Genomic DNA, 21,153 nt, shown 5'->3' with positions numbered 1-21,153 from the left:
AAATAAAGTAAAGATGCATGATGGAGGTTGCTCATTATAAACTTTTTCTCTAGGATGGTTCCAAGCCAGTCAACTTTGCGTTTTTGGAAATCTTAAAGCTGAAGTTCATTTATTTGCATTTCAGAACCTCTTCCACCATCTCACTGATATCCAGGGGAATGGAGTAGTGAAGATACCTGATGCCAAAGGAGATGATGCCTGGAAGGTGTATTTTGATGAGACAGCCCAAGAGATAGTGGATGAATTTGCAATGCGTTACGGCATAGAGTCGATATACCAGGCTATGACGTAAGATCCCATTCACATCTACCCAATCCTGAACTTCTATACTCACTGACTGATTCCTTCTCCTGAGCCTAGTAGATAAGCCCCTGGCTACCTTGCATGTGAGGACCTGTTTCCCACCTGGGGTGGCAGGGACTCTCTGGTTTTTGGACTAGAAAGCCACTGAAAATCTGTCCAACCCTATGATTCAGTTCAACAATTTCTCCTCTGTTGGTTATTCAGTATCGTTGACTGTCTTAGCTCAAGATTTCCCAACTGGCTGTTACATTTGGGGATTATTGTGTGTAGGAAGGGGCAGTCTCCCTCTCTCTCTCTCTCTCTCCGAGACTTCATCTTCCTCAAAGGCATGAAATCAATGTGTGAGGACCTCCAGGAGAACCATAACTAGTAAACAGCCCTTTCCACTGGGGCTTAAATCTGAACAGCTGTATCTGCGTTGTTGATGTAGATAAGCATGGACTTGATTCCCATCAGTGAATCACTGCTGCAAGATGTTCACTTTTCCTGGTCATTGCACAGGGAGGTGTTCAACTTGCCCACTCACCCAAATAAAAATGCCCGGGGAGTGAGAGGAAATGGTGGGGAGTGAAAGCATTTGTGACTCAGATTTAACACCTCTGCTCTATCACTGCCATGAGAAACTCCTGCAAGGTTGCTCCTGGCCAGGACAGAGTTGAGAACTAGGACGAACAGTTTATGTAGGAGGGTTTGACATGGGAGATGACCTGGGTTGTCCTGTTCAGTCCTGTCTGGCTGAAGGCCTTCCCTAGCTCCTAAACTCTGCCAGGGGTTTGCAGTGAACTCATTTTTTTCCAGCAGGGAACCTATTATACTGCATTCGCTTTCTGTTTTTAGTGAAATATTGAAAGAGGCAGATTAGCTTGAAGAAATTCACCTTTGAAGTTGGAGTTTCATTTCTGGGGCTTCCCGAAGCCCTTAAAGGGAATGTAATCTCCATGCAGATATCTTCACTGTCAGCCGTGCCTCTAAAACCAAAGCAGGAGGGAATTACTGAAATGAGAGATGCTCTGGTCAGGTCATGGGCGCTCATTGCTGGTGTGTGATATCCAAGGATTAGTGGGAGCGTCTGCATTTCATAAGTTGTGCTGCCTCTTGAGAAGCGACGGAAATTCACATCAAGCCCAGACAGCATCTCTCTCCAGGGACTGCTTTTGGGTTTCATTTATTTATTTTATTTTTTTAGAAAGAGTGGAAATAGTTTGGGGGGGGGGGGCATTCTTCAATAAACGTACCTGTGAAGGGCTCAGATGAAGCCAGGCAGGTGATTATGTGGTGTGTCTGTCTAGATTTTCAATCTGTGGCATCCAAGTGTCTAAACTGCTTGACAGCCTGATAGCTCATGCTGTGGCATTTGTTTACTGGAGTTTTTTTAAAGTAATCCCTGTAAAGCTCTCAGTGAAGGACAGTGGGTATTTATAATGCAGGTAACATGGGAGTTAATGATGCTGTTCCCCAGGGAGGGCAAGGGCTAGGATCTGCTTTCTGCTTAAGGAAGCTCTTGGGAGTTTAGCTTGCAAGTTCCAGGAAGCTTCTTGCACAAGGGAACTTGAAACATTGCCCAACTTTTCAGTGTCTTTCTCTATTTGTTGGAATTAGCCTTTTTTGTCATGCAAAATATTGTCCGCCTTAAGCAGTGATTTCCCTTATTTATAACAGATTTTCTTTGATTGTTTAATCACTCCGCCAGCCCAAATGCTGCTGGAATAGCATTCGGATTTCCTGCAGGAGGTTTCCTTGCACATTCATGAGAGCAATTAAATGAGAAAATGCAAATGAGACAAGGCACTTCCTGCAGGATGGCAGGATGAGCCCCAAGGATTTAAAGGAGAGAGTGATCTGTAAAGCACAAAGATACTGGGATGCAGATCCTGCTGCACTTGGGAGAGGGTCTTGCACTTCCTTCTGGCTTGTCGCTTAGGAAGATGCTGCCAGCCATTGGAGGGAACAGTGAAGTTTCTTTCCATCAGATATTGCTTCCCAGAATTGTGCCCTGGAGCAAAGGAATCATCTTGGGTTCAGAGTTACTGGCAATAAACTGCTGAGTTGAGAGGCTCTTCTTTAGATGGAAGGATTTATTTTGTTGTCATCTGTTCAAGTACCATATTTACTTGAATCCAAGATGACCCTCCTCCCCCTTTATATGGTGGGGGGACACCCCTCATCTTGGATTTGAGTATGAGGTGATTGGGGTGGGGGTGGCAGCTGCTGTGCCTCCAGCCCTGATCCGGGGTTGGAACTGGAGCTACAGCTGCTGCCTCTACCTCCTCCCTGTAGCCTTTGCTCCCCTGCTTGGCCCCCACCCCTGCCTCTTCCCCCCTGCCCCGTCTCCCCACACCAAAGGCTGGAGTGGGGCTGCAGCCAGAACAAGGGTAAGCAGCGGGGGAGCAGGTTCATGGAGGGAAGGGGGGTGAGAGGTTGCAGGGGGGCAGGCAGGCACAGGGAGGGGGGGAAGGGGTGGGGACAAGGTGCAAGTGGGCAAGCCCCACTGGCTTCTTCCCTGCCACTACTTTCCATGCTGCAGCAGTGGTGGAGGGGAGGGGGGAAGATTAATTAAAGATGGTCCTCCAATAGTTAGATTCTATACTTGGAAAATTATAACATTCATACATGTTATAGAATCTAGTTTGGGGGGGGGGTTAGTCTTAAATTCAGGGTCATCTTGGATTTGGGTAAATATTTTTTCAGAAAGGCTTAGTATAGGAGGAGGTTTCCCTATGCTATTTAGTATAAAATCCCCCTATATAGGTACAATTCTGGATGAACTGTATAGCCATAATCACTGTGGTCCTTAGAGGAATGCATTGCTTCTGTTACAGGGTTGCCCAGTCCCGGGGGCCCAGGAATAACCTTGTAAACTGTAAGCCTCATTTGTAGGGGGCTGCGTAAACCATGGAGAAACGAAATAATTTGCATGGGTTGGTCACGGCATAAATAGCAAATTCCGTGGATATTTCTTAGCTGTGCTCAGTGGCCCCTCCCCCTGATGCTGATTGGCAGAGAGGCCCTGGCAGGGGGAGGAGGGACAGGGGGATGGCTGCCATCTTGTCTACTGCTCTTCATGCCGCCCTGCCAGCTGGCACCGTGCCCCCCTGGGTGGGCTGCGAGGCTGGGCCGCAGCGGCAGTGAAGACCAGTGCCTCCCACTGGGGAGCCAACGTTTTACTTTTATTAAGTTTTTTCAAGTTGGTTTCCTGAAATCTGTAGAATCGCAGATTGAGTCGACCCTTATTTGTGTCTTTTCAGGCATCTTATTTATGTCTTTTATCTGTGTCTTTTCAGGCATTTTGCATGTCTCTCTTCCAAGTACATGTGCCCTGGCGTGCCAGCTGTGATGAGCACCTTACTGGCCAATATCAATGCGTACTATGCGCACACAACTGCCTCCACCAACGTGTCTGCTTCTGACCGCTTCTCAGCCTCCAATTTTGGGGTGCGTTTCAATGGTAGCTGTTCTGTACTGCAGTTATAGCCAAACTTGCTTGATTTACTTGTTTTTCATTGGCATCTGACTTCCAACAAATCGCTCATCCTGGTTAAGGAGCATTGTGTCCAAGAGCCATGGAATGCATATTCATGAAGCTGGAAAACAGTCGTTGTCATCTTATTCGTGTATGTCGGATATTAATCAGTGTAAAGCATTGTGATGGTGGCACTCTGTTCCAATAACACCAGAGCCCAGATGGTATGGAAATGAGCACATTATATTAAACTCTGTGTGCTTATGCTGTTGATGATATACGCCGCGTGAAGGAATGGTTTCAGAACTCGGGTTGAAAAACAAAACAGCTTTTTTTTTTCAGTCCTGCACTTGGCGCTTATATAACTCAGTTTCCACTTGAGTTTGCACTGGTTTATTAAGACATGAATTAAACTGTCCAGACCCCACTCCCACTCCCATTCAGTTGTTTTCACTGTGATGTGCAGTATCCTTTGGGACTTTGAGGACTACCAGAATAGGCTTTGGTATAGCCCAGGCTCTGCTATGTGCTCTGTCCCATGTGGCTGAGTGGGAGAGAGTGCAGTAGCAAATGAACCCAGCACAGATTTGAACTCAGCATGGAGCACAGAGACTGGTAAATAAGTAAAAGTGCATAGGCATTTTGCTTGCTTCACTCGTATTAATCTTAATTGCTATCGCTATGTATCAATGAAATTTGCTTATTATCGAATGGAAGGAGTCGTGGTTGGTCTAAAGAAAAGCTGTGCTGGCCTGGAACAAGGTTTTAGGACTGGATCATAGGTCCAGTGCCAACACAAGCAAGGAGGAGTTGGAGAGCCTTGGAGTATAACTGTAATGCCTAAATTACATGAGCGGGGTCTTGTATCACTGCTGCGAATTAAGTGCTTCTGTGTGTGTTGCTTTGTCTTGGAGTATGCTGTTCTCCTAAATGTTGTCATTCTTTGTCCAGTCTTGGGAATAGTGAACTAATTCTGGTCTTTCAGTCTGGCTATTGAATGGTACATCCATCTCCGAAGGGATGAAGGGGGATTTTTCCACCCTTCCTAATGTCATCCTGGGATTATTCCTGGGGCCCGTGCAGCAGTGACTTCAGGACCCTTTAGAAAAATATTGTTTTCTTTGCAAGGCTGTGCGATAGAATATATCCACCGCTCTTCCTCCCGCGCTCCTGTGACCCAACACTAATTCTCTGGCATTGTGCTGGTTATTCTAAGTGTTCATTGGATCTAATTTTCAGTGATGGAGCATAACACTTATTACTTTTCTTTTCTGCTCAACAGAAAGAGAGATTTGTTAAACTTCTGGACCAGCTGCACAACTCTCTCCGAATCGACCTCTCTATGTATAGGGTAAGTGGAGTACTTTTGGCTGCTCAGGGAGGAGATGGAAAGAGTTCAGAGCCTGGGTTTTTCTCTAGCATGTGTCACTCTTTTAGACAGTTGTCTTGACTTCTGGAAGTATGGGCGCCCACTCTTCTTTTATTCGGTGCTAGTTTTCATTCTGGTTAAAAAGCAAACCATCGCTTTTCTGACATTTTAGCTCCCTTAAGTTTTTTCAGAGTAGTTTGAGATTCAGAACTATATCCACCTTTTGCTCCTTGTGTGACAAGCTATCATACTGAGTTAGTGCCTTTGAGTTGAATGCCAGCAGGAGCCCTGAGTTGGAGTCTGAAAGACGTACCTACCACAGGAGAGCAGCTTAGTGCTGCAGCCTCCTGTGGTAGGGTACAAGCCTGTGAGTGAACCCAGCTGCGGGCCTGACCAGAGTCTGAGCTGCATCCTTTGCCCTCAGTCGGTAAGACGTGTTTGCAGGCTCAGACCCCTGCAACCCCTCAGACAGGTTGTGTGTGCAGTAATGGTTGCCTCTGCTGCTCAAAGAAACCTCCCTTTTAAATCTACTTCGCTTCTTCTTGCACTGTGTGTAGCTGGAAATCTTGTCCTTTCCCCTTGTAGGCACCTGCATAGAACAGCCATTGTTCATTGCAGTTGGGGCATCGGTGGAGCTTGTCATTTGATAGCCCTAGATCACTTATGATTTTTTGTCCCAGATAGCCCGTAAGCATGACGTTGGGCACTTTTCTTGCTCAGGATAGTTGTCTAGGACCCCTGTCAGACATGCAGGTAAAGGCGCAATGGGATCTGATGCATGCACCTGGCCACACATTCAATTAATGGCATGTTAGGAACCAGTCACAGAGTTATTGTACATTTTTTGTGAAACAACTTTGTGGCTTGTTCTCAGTTTTATGAAGCCATTAATTGCTTTACGGTGTGGCTAGCTCACAACTTAACATGTCATTAGCTGGTTAATCATATCCTAAGTGTAATGTGCTTCGGGAGTCTTGGATGCATCAGAGAGACTTGACTTAGCAAGGGCAATGCATGTGTTCACCCTGAGCAAAAACAGCAGTTGCAGCACATCCTGCAGTTCAGTGTGAAACCAGCCGCTTGATGTTCCCCGCAGCAGGGCAGGGTGCAGAAAACAAAATCTGCAGTCTGTTATAATGTAGTTTGGGCTGGAGCTCCAGGCACAACCCTAGTGACCTCGCACCTCGAGCTCCGTGATCCAGCACAGACCATGTCTGCATTGCGGTTAGTGAGGAAGGCTTGGAAGTTGGTATAGGCAACTGCCACCTAAAAAAGAGCTTTGAAAAACCCTGTTCCCCTCCCCTCTGCCTGCAGAAAGCTGATTTGCAGCAACGCTTTGTAGTATCTGCAGTATACTATAGGAAATACATGTACACTGAATTGTAGTCTATCTTGTCTGCCAAAAATGGCAGCAGAATATGCGTGCTGTGGTAAAGTGTGATTAGCTGTAATTTGTAATGATGAGTCTTGATTGGAATAAATGGGCTCCTAATTAATTGTCCCCACCAAACAGCTGATGTTCTTTCTAGCTAGCTCCGATGCAAGTGATTCCCTTACAGTCGGGTGTTGTGCACGGCACGTGCTGTGCTCACGGGCCTGTTGTTCTGGGATGCTTGTCTAATTCCTGCTTCCTAGTTTCCACGTGCCAGGAGGAAATAAGCATTTTGTTTTGGGAATGTTCTTTCTGCCTGGTGTGTAGAGCCGGACTTGCCCCTTCAGTTTACAGTGCTCACCATCCCGTGCTGGTTGGTGCCCGGAGTACAGGAGAGAGTATGCACGTGCTGTTGGCTTGACAGGGGAGCTCACCTGCATATGTCTGTTCCTCTCAGCTATTTGTGCGGGCTGTGAGTAGCTCTTTCAAACGTGGTTTCCTCTTTGTGCCCATAGAACAATTTCCCAGCCAGCAGTCCTGAGCGGTTACAAGACTTGAAATCCACGGTGGATTTGCTGACCAGCATCACCTTCTTCCGAATGAAGGTAAGGAGGGGGGGAGGTATCCTGTACTCTTCAAAGAGAACGTCGCAGTGAACATCTAATCCATCGTGCTTGTGCCTACATGTATTAGGCACTTAGAAGAAGGGAAAAGGCATCATACATCTCTTGCCATCCAGATAAGCTCTTATTGGTGTTTCACAACATCCTCAACTCTTCGGGCAAAATCAATAGTGTTCTTTCATCAAGATTTTCATATCATAGACACTGTGTACAATCGCATTGAGAGGCATGTGTTGTCTCTCTGAAGGTAGCTTCTCACACATTCACTTACTTACAATGGTATAAACTCCTGTAGAGCCACATGGAAAAAAAATCAATAGATAACAATTAAGTTTGCACCAAAACATCTCTTGACTGATAAATATGTTTATAAATTGTAATAGCTCCCATGTAGCAGTATCCCTTGAAAGAAAATAGTGGAGTCAAGATAACATTTTTATTAATAAAAAAATCCATGAGCTGATACTTAAGGTTGTTATGCAGTACCGAAGCTTGTTTGTAGTCGCATTTTGTGTATCACTATGTCAGTGTGATTTTTGAGATCTTCAACTCTTCATTTCTGTGTTTTTAACCTTGTGAGTTTTATAAATTCTGTAGAAGGTGAGTACACTGTCACTTGCTAGCCTTAGTCCTTGGCTTTTAAAGCAAACGGATTTATCATTTTTGGAGTTACAAATCATCTATTTCATCAAGCCTCACTTAACCTTCCTTGCCTAAAAAACTTGTTTTAGGTTCTGAAAAACAAAGGCACAAACTCACCACACAGCTTCGTCCCAGCCCTGTGTTCCTGTTAACTCTTTTAAAATGTTTACTCAGTTTTGCAAGTCCTCAAAATGTGAAATTATGCTTCCTGATTCGTAAGACTAAGAAGTTAAAAGAAGCTGGAATGTAGAGCAATAGCAGATTTGTCCTAGGATAGCATCTCATCCTAGATAATATGCCTGCCAACCCTTCTGGGTCAGGAAGGCAGCATGTGTTTAGTTAAATTAATGAATCTGTAACAAAAGACTAAGTCTACAAGAGGAGAAAGGGTATGGCAACGTGTTGTAAATGTCTCTGTCAGCAACTTTAAAATGTGGGTTACAGTTATCGGTGAAAGATATAAAGTTTAAAAATCATATGGTTTACTGGGGACTCTGCCCATCAGGCGCCATGAGCTCTGATGGAGTCTTTCCAGGAGCTTTCCCAACAACAGGGAAGACTGTGAGATGGGCTGGGCAACAGCTCTGCAGAACAGGACATGGGTGGGACAGGGCACAAGAAGCTGAACAGGATCCAGCATTGTGCCCTTTGTGCCAAGAAGGCTACCAGCATCCTGGGCTGCACTGGTAGGAGCATTGCCAGCAGATCGAAGGAGGTGATTCTTCCCCTCTATTCAGCACTGGGGAGACCATATCTGGAGTCCTGTGTCCGGTTACAGAAAGGATGTGGACATGTTGGAGAGAGTCCAGCGGAGGGCAATGGAAATGGTTAGGGGCCGGGGGACATGACTGGTGAGGAGAGGCTGAGGGAAATGGGCTGATTGAGTCTGCAGAAGAGAAGACCGAGGAGGATTGAACAGCAGCCTTCACCTCCCTGCCGGGGGGTGCAAAGAGGATGAAGCTGGACTGGTCTCAGTGGGGGCAGATGGCCAGAACAAGGAGCAATGGGCTCAAGCTGCAGCAAGGGAAGTTGAGGCTGGATATTAGGAAAAACTTTCTCCCCAGGAGGGTAGTAAAACAGTGGAGTGGGTTACCCAGAGAGGTGGTGGACTCTTCATCCTTGGAGGTGTTTAAGACCCAGGTAGACAAAGCCTTGGCTGGGATGATGTAGTTGGGGCTGGTTCTGCTTGGAGCAGGGGGTTGAACTAGATGTGACCTCCTGAGGTCCCTTCAGCCCTCATTTTCTATGATTTGGGACCTGCCATGCCTATGTGGAGCACCCCAAGGTGAGCAGCTGCATGTGTCCTCCCCCCTCTCCCCACAACATAACCTCTGTTATGATCCTCCTCTGTGCTGGAGCAGGACATAGTCCTTGTCTAAGCATTTGGTAGGTGCTGGTGCGGGAGAAGTTCTCTGAGCCCGCCTAACACACCAGCGGGGTTGAACTTGGCATGAAGCACAGGAGCCACAGTCGTTTCCCTCGATAATGTGGCAGATGAAGGAGGAAGATTCTGGGCTCTCTCGGCCTGAGGAGATTCAAACTAGCATCACCTTGCACGTCTCAGGCTGCCCGAACCACCAGGCTTGGGTGGGGAGTCTGCAGCCCAGGAAGAGAACAAGCAAGAGAGAGCCTGACTCTGGTCTAGTTGATCGGGCACTTGCCTGGGGATGGAGCCCAGGGCTCTGGTCCCTGCTCTTCGGGTTATTTCTGCTTCTCCCATTGTCTCGTTTAACCTGTGTAAGCAGCCCAAGGAATGGGACTGTAATCTCAGCTGAATTTCCATCAGCTGGGCTCCCTCGTGCACAAGCTTTCTGGCCCCACAGGTCTTGGCTGCACAGAGCAGGAGGAGCGTGAGGGGTCCTGCACCCACACTTTTCACTAGCCTGGTGAATAGTGCCTTTTTTGGAGGTAGAAATGTGGGCTGAGGAGAGCCTGGAGCCCGCTGCAGTGACTCCCTGGGTGACTGTGCTGTTACACGAATGATGGGAGACTGCACCAGGTCCTGAGCTCTGCACTTACCCTCAAAAAGGGCTCCGGGTTCCAGGTGCAGACCCGAGAGGCGCATCCTGTGCCGTTCTCAGTCTGATGCTGAGCAGTGGAGAGGGATGTGAATCCAGGCACACGCCTGTGTTTCCTGTGGGTCCTTGCAGGTTCCCCTTTCAGCCTCCTTCTCCCCGTGAATACAGAGGTACTGAACTCGGTGTATTTAGTTTCAGGGAAAGGAGCTGAGTGGGGTGGATGGAGCAAATGATAGCAAGTTTCAGTTATTTGCAAGGCTGCCATACAGAAGAGGCAGAAATGTTCCTCTCCCTTGGCAGAGGGGCAGGACACAAAGCAGTGGGTTCAGTCTGAAGCAAACCAGGTGGCGCTTACCTTTCAGAAAACAAATCCAACTTGTGCAAAGAGCAGGAGAGAGGAAGCGATTGCTCAGGAGGGTCCTGGACTCTCCTTTGGAGATTTCCAAGAAGAGACTGGATAAGGATGGATTAGAAATGGCACGTCTTGTATTCGTGCACTGGACTGGTGGTCCTTGAGGTCCCTTCTCCCCTTATGTTTCCATAAACCATGTCTTGTGATTAACTTCAATCCTGCTTCCTCTCAGGTCCAAGAACTCCAGAGTCCGCCCCGAGCCAGTCAAGTTGTGAAGGACTGCGTTAAGGCCTGTCTCAACTCAACTTATGAATACATCTTCAACAACTGCCACGAGCTGTACAGCCGCGAATATCAGCTGGATCCTGTGAGTAGCAGACAGATGTGCGGAAATCTAGGCTGCCAAGTGACTTGAGTTAATAGTGAATATAATTACTGGAGCTTTCCTAACTTCCACGACGTCTTGTGGCTTCCAGTTTTCCGAATGCAGTTTCATCCTAGCCAGCTGATGAGCATTGATTGGGCTTTGAATGAAAGAAGATCTTTATTTTACAGTAACTAATTGCTTTGCAGATCACTTCGGTGAGAAGCAAACATTTATTCCATGATTAGAGCAGATATTTGAGAGAGGAGATTTGACATCGTGTTCCGTAAGCAACTGCTAATTAGAACACATACTTGGCTAATAGAGAAAATTGGGTTTCCACTGCATACACTTGGTGCTAGGTGCTTGTTGCATTGAATCTCATTTATGACTGGGGGTGGGGAGGATTGTGCTGTGGTTGCTGATCTGTACAATCAGCATCAAGACCTAAATTGTTAAGTTTCTACTTGCTGTAGTGCTTTCTTTTTGGCAGCGTGCAGGCGGGTGCATTTCTTGTCAGCACTGGTAGAGAAGTAAATATCAACCATGCAACCGGAAAGTTCAAGATATTCTAGGTTGGAAAGTGTTAGCAACAACTTCATCAGCTTGCCTCTGGTTTTGACGCAGGGGCAATTTTTAATACCAAGTGCCAGACTCGCCCTTTAGCGGCATGACTGTTATGCCAGGATGTTTGTTCTCCATCAAGCGACTTGTCAGGAGGGAGACGGGATGGTGGAGCCTTCAGCTGGGGGTGGCATATGGAGTGCACATGAAACAGGCGGCATGATGAGAAGTCATCTTCTAGTTTAAACTCAGTACTTAGTTTCCCGTGGCTTCCTTTTCAGAACAAAAATCAGGATCTCCCTCCAGAGGAGCAAGGCCCCAGCATCAGGAACCTTGATTTTTGGCCCAAACTCATCACTCTGATAGTTTCCATTATAGAAGAGGATAAAAACTCGTACATCCCTGTCCTAAACCAGTAAGAAGTCTCCATGTCCTTTATGGCTCGTACTAGAAGTAGCCTTCTTGTTTGTTCTGCCTTCGACCTTTTCTGTCATTTGTGTATTGATAGAGAATACTTATCTTGTCTGTCTGTCTTTCTGTCTTATTTGTCTCTGTCTATATAAATAACTTTTTGCTTGGGATGGAAGAGTTTCAAAAAGTTCAGTTTCGATGGAGTTCGCACCCCTACACCTTGCTTATTTCAGTCCTGAGCTCAGTGAGACACCTGAAAATGGGGTGAGAGTTGTTTTTTCTTGTGCAGTTTTCTGGGGTGCACTTTTGAAACGTGCACATTTGGTAACAGCATTTTGCACCGGTTTTGGAGCATTGCATTTTGTGCTGTACTGAGATATTGCAGTGGGCTGGGTTGGGAAAGGGGACCCATGATTGCCCCTGAGGAGGTGAAAGACAAACATTTGATGTCTCTCTGTAGGCAGAGGGACAGGTTATGGTTAGGGATTATGGTTTTTAACGTTGCAGAGATAGCTGATTAGTGTTGGCAATGCTGTGCAGTAAGCCCAACAAAGGCTAAGGAGTCACTTGTGTAAAGTGGAAAAGGAAGAGGTGTAGGAGGGAGAAGCATTGTGAGCTAACATGGCAGGGAATTGCAGCATGTAGCTGTTTTCAAAACCAGCGACTGCATGGCTGGCGTCTACAGGCCCAGAGCAGTCATGGCAGCAGAGGTATTTACAGTGTGGCTGGCATTGTGTCTCCTCAAGATATAAAGGAAATTTCCTCCCGGTTGAACTTTTCAGCACATAGGTTAGCTCAGGGCTGAATGACATCACCCCTCATTGTGCACCCCACTAACGCTGCTTCCAAATTTCTCACTCAGGTTTCCGCAGGAGCTTGCTGTTGGGAAGATCAGTGCTGAAGTCATGTGGAATCTGTTTGCCCAGGACATGAAGTACGCCATGGAAGGTGAGCGTCGCCGGGGTCTTTCACCATGGCCAGACCGCCTCTGAGGATTAACCTTTTTATGCTGCCCTTCTGTATGAACAGGACTCGAGGCAGAGGGTTACATAGTGATCCTTGCATACCACTGTCTAGAGTAATTTTCCAGTAGACATCAGCAGCACAGGTCATGGAGCATTAGGAAGTGCAGGGATGGCTACAAAGCTGCCTAATCTCTCGGTGGTCAGAACCTCCTAACTGTCACCAGAAATAAATGGAAGCTTATAGTTAGTTTTCCCATGCTGGCTGTTGGCACTGGAGCAGCATTGCCTCACTTTTGCTCCTGGCTCTTCTCTTTGCAACTTGCTGGACAGAATTGTTTGCAGCGTGCAGCTGACATGGTTTAAAACTGCTGCTAGTTACTAAAAATAGTTTGCTGCTGACACTACTGGAACAGACGCTGCACGGCGGCAGTTTCCTTGCATAGCAAGGGTTTTGTGTTGGCAGCAGGAAGGTCTTGAGTCTGGAGCACTGTGGAAATCAGCAGTGTGCCTCCATGTCAACTGTATGACCTCATTGCCAGGAAGGCTACCAGCATCCTGGGCTGCATCGGCAGGAGCGATGCCAGCAGATCGAGGGCAGTGATTCTTCCCCTCTGTTCAGCACTGGGGAGGCCACATCTGGAGTCCGGTGTCCAGCTGTGGGCCCTCCACTATAGAAAGGATGTGGACAAGTTAGAGAGAGTCCAGTGGTGGGCAATGAAAATGATTCATGGGCTGAGGGACATGATTTGCGAGGAGAGGCTGAGGGAACTGGGCTGATTGAATCTGCAGCTTGAGGGGCCTTCACCTCTCTGCAGGGGGGCTGCAAAGAGGATGGATTTGGGCTGGTCTCAGTGGGGGCAGATGATGAACAAGGAGCAATGGGCTCAAGCTGCAGCAAGGGAAGTTGAGGTTGGATATTAGGCAAAACTCTCACGAGGAGGGTGGTGAAGCACTGGGACAGTTTACCCAGAGAGGTTGTGGACTCCATCCTTGGAGGTTTTTAAGATCTGGCTCAGCCATGGCTGGGATGATGTAGCTGGGGTTGGCCCTGCTTGGAGCAGGGGGCTGGACTAGATGTGACCTCCTGGGGTCCCTCCAACCCTCCTTGTCTGTGATTCTATTAAATCCTTCCTTGTGCAGCAATGTGCAGTGATCTCCATCATGTCTGTAGAGACTCCTACCTCAGGAGGGTCCAGAGTTTGCCCAACTCAGCTGGCAAGCTGTCAAAATGTGAAAAAAGGGCATAAACCGGGGTAGGCATGAGCTCTCCCATCTCAAGGAGCCACGTAATCATGGAGGCGGCTGGTCCCAGCATACCAGGCTCCATTTCAACTCTGTCCGGCTGGTTGGGGAATCTGCTCTTGATGTGAATGCTTACCATGCTTGGGGCCATAATTTTGTCTGCCACAACTCCAGTCTGTTTGTCTTCTGGCCATCAGGTAATTCTTAAATGCCTTATCCATGACAAGCAGCTAAGTGAAAAGTCCATTCCTTGATCGCTGGCTTCTGGTCAGTGAGAAAATCCTCTGGCTTGAATCAGTTGTAGGGGTGTTGGAGTAATACATAAGATACCAATAGGCTCCTTGGCCTCCATCTCCAAACAATCAAGACAGTCTTGTTGGTAAGGAGGGATTTTACCATCCCCAGAAGCTCAGGTTATGCCTAGAAGAGCCAGGCTGCTCCAAGGCAGATGTCTCATTTCAGTAGTGATTTTGGGGGCAGCTGAATTTCATTAGATCTCATTAAGGAACAGTCGTGCACAGCACAGCCTCCCTCCTGTCAGGTACAAGAGCAGTCCACCCCCGCTGTATTATTTGACCATGCTAGGAGTTTGGTTTGCTTCAGCATTTAACAAGCCAGGTCTTTAATCCAGAGCTAATTGTATTAAAACAGAAGGTTCCTGGACCCCTGTCCCCGAGGACCACGTATGCTGTGCTCAGTGCTTCTAGCACACTTGGTACATGCAGTTGCTCTCAGTGCTTTGCCCCAAGCCTGTTGTGCTTTTCTCTGATTCAAGTGAGCCAGCTGCAGCTGGAGAGTTGACAGCCCTGCAGACGGGGTCTGTGTTTATCCATGCTGCCGCATCACAGGGCAGGGTCACTGTGACACAGGGTAGAGCCGGGGAAGGTGTGCATCTGGGGGAAGTGGAGGAGGTTTGCTGTCAGGCTTGTGTAGCGCCCTGCTGCTTGGCTGAGACAGCAGCTGGTTGATGGGCAAGAGCAATCATCTCTTCCCTGTCACGCTGGCCGCTTCCCAACTCCTTCCTGTTTGCAGCCACCGACCACGCCAGGAAGGCAGGCTGGAAGGGTGCTGCTTTGTGCTCTCCTGCCTCCGGCTATCTTGCTCTCTTCTCTCCCCGCACCCCCTTTACCACCATCCCTTTCACACCTTCTCTGGCTGTTCCCACGTGTTCATAATACTGCGCTCTTTGTGCTGAGCACCTGTCTCCTCTTGCATCCCATGTTACTGCCTACTTGACATTGCCTCCTGTGTGTCACCATCAGCTTAAACTTGCTGTGGCCTAAAGCCAGATCTTCCTTCCTTCTGAGCCCTGCCTGTCCCTCGTTCCAAGTCTCTCGCTGACGATGCCAACCTCCTCCTCTTGAAAGCCCCAGACCCCTTAGCTGCCCATATGCTGAGCATACAGCACAGGGTAGTGGCCTCATCCTGTTACGATGTCCCTCCTATCGCTCCTGCTCACCACTGGAACTTCATTGATTCCCATCTCAGTCCCTGCAACTCCAGTGCTCTTTGCCCCTGTGCTTTTTGACTCTACCCCTCCCTCCTGCTTCTCTGTCCTGATGGTTACAATCCTTGTCCCCATCCTGGTCAGTGCTGCTGCTGCTCTTTTCAGATTCCTCTTATTCCTTCCCAGTACAATCAAGGCAAAGCTGCTATAAATTGCATTTCTAATTATTACATGACTTTGACTCTGGAGCTGAATCTCCTCTGTGAATCTTTCCAGCAGGTGGTCAGTGCCCTGGCGAATTCTGCCTCCCACCCACAACTCCAAAGCCTTCCAACCATGACTCCTACCAGAGGGTGGGAGGGTATTGCCTTGCGGGTTTTCCCAGTATGTCCTGGCCCATTCTTGCTGTCCTTTCAGCTGCAAATTTCTCAGGCCTGGGACTTGCTCTGTTTCTGGTACCGTGCACCATTCCCCGGGAGCATGCGAGTATATAACAAGTGCTAGCAGCAAGAGGAACGTAGATTCAGAGTTTCCATTTATAGAGCAGTTTTGGGTATGCTGTGACTTGTAAAGGAGAATCTAGTGCACTGAAAAGGATTTGCCAGGTTAGGGGATCCGGGAAGGTGGACGTGCTAGATGGGGCAGTTCTGTGTATTTGCACCTACTTAGTTCCCAGTAACATGCCAGTTCTTTCCTGAGACTGGATCTTTGCAACTTTTTCCATGCAGCAACTCTGAGTTTAGGCCAACGTGCTTCTAAATCCTTTTTTACTGTCTAGAAACCTACAGTGCTTCTCTCCCAACCTCCCCCAACAGGCTTTAAAATGAGTGAAAGCGTCATTACTCTTGTTGCCTTTCTTTTAAATTCGGATGCTCAAGTGAGATCATTTTTGTTCATACTTGCTTTTAATAAAACACGTAGTGAAGTCTCATAAGGACAGATTTTACCCATCTCGGCTGTGGCACTCAGGTGTTTGTAATAGCTTAACCTTGGTTCTTTCTTCCTTCCAATAAAGCCGTGTCCTGAAACCAAACTCCGCGGCATTATCGGTATCTGCCGAGCTCTCGCTCTACCCCAGTGTGTCCCAGGGCTGTGTGTGTTTATCATGATAGAGCAGCAGCATCTTCCCCCAGCGCAAGCCAAAGCATATGTTGTCAAGGAAATAAATTGGGGAGTGAGGGGAGGGTATAGTGTGTGTGCATGTGTCCACCCTTGTGAAGTTGACTACTCTCTCCTAACTGTTCTCATCATGTTTTTCCTTATGTGTCTGTTCCTAAGTTCTGGACAAAATGAGCTCGTTCAACTTGCCGAGTGGTAAGTTCCTGCCCTTTGGTAGTCTCTAGCTGCATGTAGGTAGAGAGCTGCTTCCCTTGCCTTGACCCTTTGGAAAGTAGTTGGCTGTCATGTACCAGTGGCTTTGCACTGATCTGAACCCGACCTGTCAAGGGGGTCTGGCAAAGCTGCTCATGCCACAGGAGGTGGGAAAGCTGCTGTGAAGAAGACTCTTCTTGCCAGCTACCTCCAGCACTGGCTTGATGGTGACGTCCAACATCCCGAGTGATTCGCAGTAGGACCCCTCATTGGGACCTGTGAATTGGCCAAAAATATAAACAAGGTCCACTGCGTTAGCTGCCTGGCCAAGATGACCTACAGGTGTCTGCTTCTGTGCAGTGCTGTTGCCTCCTTCCGAACTGGGACAGAGACAACCTGAGCATTTGTTTCTGATGGCATTGCCAAATACGATGCAGTGTAGAAACAGCCCAGAGCCTGACTCTGGCTGGTTTTGAACCATTTCAGTAGTCGAGGCCAGCAGCAAGGCCTCTGCTGCCAGTCCTGCCGACGGGCTTTCGACAGAGGGTTCTGGCAGGGATTCTCATGAGTTGCAGTGATTTTTTTCCCTTGCAAATCAGAACCCGTCTGACCCATTTTAGCACCTTTATGTGGTCCCATTATTGTGGGAACCCAGCACCGCACAGTCACGAACATATTTATCCTCTTGGCACCTCTGAGCTGGGGAAGTGCTGTTATTTTCCCATTTATAAGTGGGAGAGCAGAGGTGCGAAGTGCATGAGGACTACATCCAAAGAAGCACTCAGGCGCTTCCAAGTTGCTGCACCTAAGTCTTGCAGAGGTCTCTCAAATCCCAGGCTGGTGCACTCATCTGTGCCATGTCCCCAAGCTCACTGGCTAAGGGCAACCATTGTGGGCTAAGTATTTTATATAATACTCAGAAGGAGGAAAAATTGGCCTGGTGAAAGACTGCCCTTTGTGTGGTGAGGAATTGGGTGAGCATAAAGGGAAGTTATCAAAAGTCGGTGTTTTTTTATGGAGGCTAATTTTAAGGTGCTGTGGTGCCTAGGTGCTCTGGGCACTGCAGATGACAGAGGCAGGATGCTGGAGAGATGGGTAGAAGACCCCACACCTGAGAGTGAGGGTAGAAAGCTCACTCTGTTCTCCCAGTTGGTTAGGTGCTTAAGCAGCTCTGCGGGTAAGTTGGCACAGGTTGGGGCATCATAAAAGTCAGAGTCCAGTGCCAGGCCCTGGGGGGCACTGACATGGGTGCCATGCTGCAATTGAAGATGAGAGGTCATTTTCAAAGACCAGTGTTGCATCATAACGTGCAGGGATGTGGGTTGAGGATTTGGTGAGATGTATTCCTCCTTTGACATCCTCGCTTGCTGCCACAGGAAGGGAGATCTGCTCGGGAGCAGCATGAGAGTGAGAATTCACCTTAAAAGCGGGGGCGGGAGGGAGTGTTTTGTGCGCACAGAATAACGTGGAGAAAATGTACGTGCTAAATGTTGAGCGCAAAAGCAATGCGTTTAGGAGGAGCCCTTAGCACTCTTAAAAACAGGATTCTTTGGCAGGAGGAAGTAAGATGTCATAATTGGGAAATCCCAGGCTGCTTTTAAATGCCATTACGTATGTATTTCTGTGGGTGTCCTTGGGTGGAAGAGTGGTTGCAAAGAGGATGGAGCTGGGCTGTTCTCAGTGGGGGCAGATGGCAGGACAAGGAACAATGGGCTCAGGCTGCAGCAAGGGAAGTTGAGGTTGGATATTAGGAAAAACTTTTCTTATGAGGAGGGTGGTGAAGCACTGGAGCAGGCTCCCCAGAGAGGTGGAGGAGTCTCCATCCTTGGAGGTTTTGAAGCCTTGGCTGGGATGATGTAGTTGGGGTTGGTCCTGATTGGAGCAGGAGGTTGGACTAGATGTGACCTCCTGAGCTCCCTTCGTCCCTCATGGTCTGTGATTCTAGGATCCAACCTTTGGAAAAGGATGTGCTGGGATCTAGAGAAAAGGACCAAGAAAAGATGCGACTGAAATGTCATCACTGGGGCAGAAGCCATGGCATGTAGTACCATTTAGCTTGGGGGACACATAGGGAGACCTTTGACTAATCAAAATAATTTAACACTTTTGTTAATTAAAAAAAAAAAAAGGTGAAGTTACGGATCTTTCTCTGACTCCAAAACACCATTTTAGACCAATGGTTCACAGGGGCAGGAACTTGGAGGTGAAACGATGGTCAGTCAGGAAGTGGATTTACCTGTGTAATTGCCCCAGCTCTTGGAAAGATGCTAGTTCTCAGCACCTTGGGGAGCATGGCTCAGCACCTGAGGCTTTGTTATAATCTCTGCAAGTGTCACGGTATATTAGGAAAGAACAGCAAAGATTAAACGTTATCCTGTCTTAAAGGAAACCAGGGTTTGGGCTGGCTATGGCTTTCCAAGCACTTTGCTTCATTTCTCCAGAGAAGGATCCCTTAGGCTGGTTCCATCCATGGCTGTTTCTGGTCTAGATGGTAAATGTATGGGGGGAATGTATAGAAGGTGGTGATTTGAAATAACCAGGTTATATAATGCTCACCTCCAGCTTTACCCTCCTGGAAAACTGACCGCTGTCTTACAGCATGGCTCAGTGCTGGTCTGCAGAGCTTTCTCACCTACGCAGGGAGGCAGACTCGAAGCCAAGCGGGACTCCAGCTCTCCTTACCAGCGAAGCACCTGAGAATAGATAGGGCAGCTAGGCCAGCCAGGAGGTATGGTGCCTACTCCGTTCTGGGCATGTCCGTTTTGGGTAGAAGTAGCTAAATTGAAGGTAATTTTAATACGAGCAGAGAATGAAGAGACCGGGAAGTCCTAGCTGATGAGATGGAGGGAATTGAATATGAATCAGGTAGGTAGGTAGAGAGCTAAGCAGGCCAGACTTGGCCTATGGAGGATGAGACCTAGCTGTGTGCATGCATTTGAGAAGTGTAAGTGCCCAGATGGATGAGCATTGTGCAGGGTCTCTGAGCAGGGAGTCCATGTTCATCCCGATAGACTAAAATTAGCAAAGAAATTCTAGTTTGGCCATCAAGAAAAGACACTTATTAGACAGTGAAAGGAAGTGGTGGAAGCCCAGCTGGCTGTCTTGAACATGAGCTGGACAAGGCACTGCGGTGGAGCATGTGCTGGGAGACCTCTGCACCCCGCTGAGGGAAGGGTTAGAAGCTTTTAATAGCTCTTTTCCAGTTGCAAGATATTTGTGTGTTTGTGGATGAAATCTGCAGGGGAAACGAGACCTTTTGTAGAACAGTTGTGGTTGGAGGGGAAAACAGTCCTTGTTGGAAAAAAGAGCCGCATGACACCACTGAGCTCTTTGCAGTTCAGTAGGTTACTGAACTGAACGGAAATCCACGGGGGCTGCCAGCTCCGAGAGTTTTCCCACTTAACACATCTGGGAAGAGGTCGAGGGTTTTACTCCAGCGTGCTGAAACGCAGGTTACCCTCGGTGAAAGCTTCAGGAGTTCGGTTCTGCCTGAAGAAATACGCTGGTGCTTTCTGCAGGCGCTGGTCTGTGCTGCAGGCTGTCCCCGTATTGCTTTCAGTAGCTTCTCAAATCCTTCCCTTGTATAAAGGACCGAGGAGGCCAACACGAGCAGCAGGTCTCCTGGTGGGAAGGGCAGCCTGAGGTAGGCTGCGGAAGGGGTGATGGTGGGACTGGGTTCATCGCTTTTCTTTTCCCAGCTGTGCATGGTTCTTCCTGGCGTTCACTGTTGTCTCTTCTCTGTCACAAGCCCCACCTGTCTTCCGCGTGCGCAAAGTCCTCTTTTGCGGTGGTGAGTTTTCGTTTTCTTTGTGCCCCTCTCCTTCTTGGCATAGGTTGCAGTAGATGCCAGTCTCCAGGATCCTGCTTTGGCCGCGGCTACGCACCTTCCTGCTGCTCATCCTGGGAGCGTTTCTATCCTGGGCCATGCGTTCTGCTGCAGGGAGCGTACACGTTAGGAAGAGACGTAGTTACGTGACCTGGCTTTGTTTTAGCTTCTCTGCTTCTAGCATGTTTTCTCCTCTAGCTTAGTATATTTTCAGGGCAAGCAGATTTGATCTTATCCTTCCTGGCAGCTCCTCCTGGCACTCTCAGCAGCTGGGGGGTCCATCCCTGCCCCTTGCTTGCACCCCTCCAGAAGCTGAGTGCTTAAACACCCGGCTCTTCCCATCACTTCTGGTTTACTCTGCCCAGTCCCAGAACCAATGCCTCCCTTTCTCTGCTGTCTAATCCTTAAATAGCCTAGCTAGAAGAGTCCTGATTCCTAACATGTGCCTTCAAAGTATTTTTGTTGCAGTTCTGTTAATTTGGAGTCATTAGGGGCTGTGGCCAAGATGTTGTACCCAGGGTTAAACATTGCCCTGCTATGTTGCCTATTGTACTGCATATAAGTGGGTGTAATAAGTATGTTCAGTGCTTTGAGGTGGGGTCTATGCTGCAGCATCCCATTCGTGTTATAAAAGTATTTTGCGAGCAAGGGGTCGAAGCTTTCTTGAGGCTCAGGGTCCATGCTCCCTAGGTAGGGAGGAGGCTCTTCTGGTTTTGACGTTCCCAGATGGTTGCAAGAGAGATGGAGAGGCTGCAATGGAGATCATAGAAGTTGGGTCGAAGGGACCTTGTAGATCTTCAAGTCCGACCCTCCACCAGGGCAGGAGAAAAAATTGAGCTCAAATGATCCCAGCCAGGTAGGCATCAAGCCTCCTCTTAAAGCCC

General features: G+C 48.1%; 1 protein-coding gene across 3 annotated transcripts in view; it reads left to right on the top strand.

Moving 5' to 3' along the window:
- The window catches only part of UNC13B (unc-13 homolog B), a 326,084-nt gene that overhangs the window by 234,275 nt on the left and 70,656 nt on the right, over window positions 1–21,153 (top strand). For all 3 annotated transcript variants that reach the window (XM_090037508.1, XM_090037507.1, XM_090037509.1), the window contains 7 exons: window positions 125–288; window positions 3,585–3,735; window positions 5,046–5,114; window positions 7,020–7,109; window positions 10,372–10,506; window positions 11,349–11,482; window positions 12,341–12,426. In XM_090037508.1, coding sequence (XP_089893634.1) covers window positions 125–288; window positions 3,585–3,735; window positions 5,046–5,114; window positions 7,020–7,109; window positions 10,372–10,506; window positions 11,349–11,482; window positions 12,341–12,426 — 829 coding nt within the window. The remainder of the gene's footprint in view (window positions 1–124; window positions 289–3,584; window positions 3,736–5,045; window positions 5,115–7,019; window positions 7,110–10,371; window positions 10,507–11,348; window positions 11,483–12,340; window positions 12,427–21,153) is intronic.

This window comes from Crocodylus siamensis, chromosome 3 (assembly GCF_052110815.1).
Source record: "Crocodylus siamensis isolate JL-2025a chromosome 3, ASM5211081v1, whole genome shotgun sequence".
In the NCBI taxonomy this organism is placed as follows: domain Eukaryota; kingdom Metazoa; phylum Chordata; order Crocodylia; family Crocodylidae; genus Crocodylus; species Crocodylus siamensis.
This window is presented reverse-complemented; position numbering and strand designations above follow the sequence as displayed.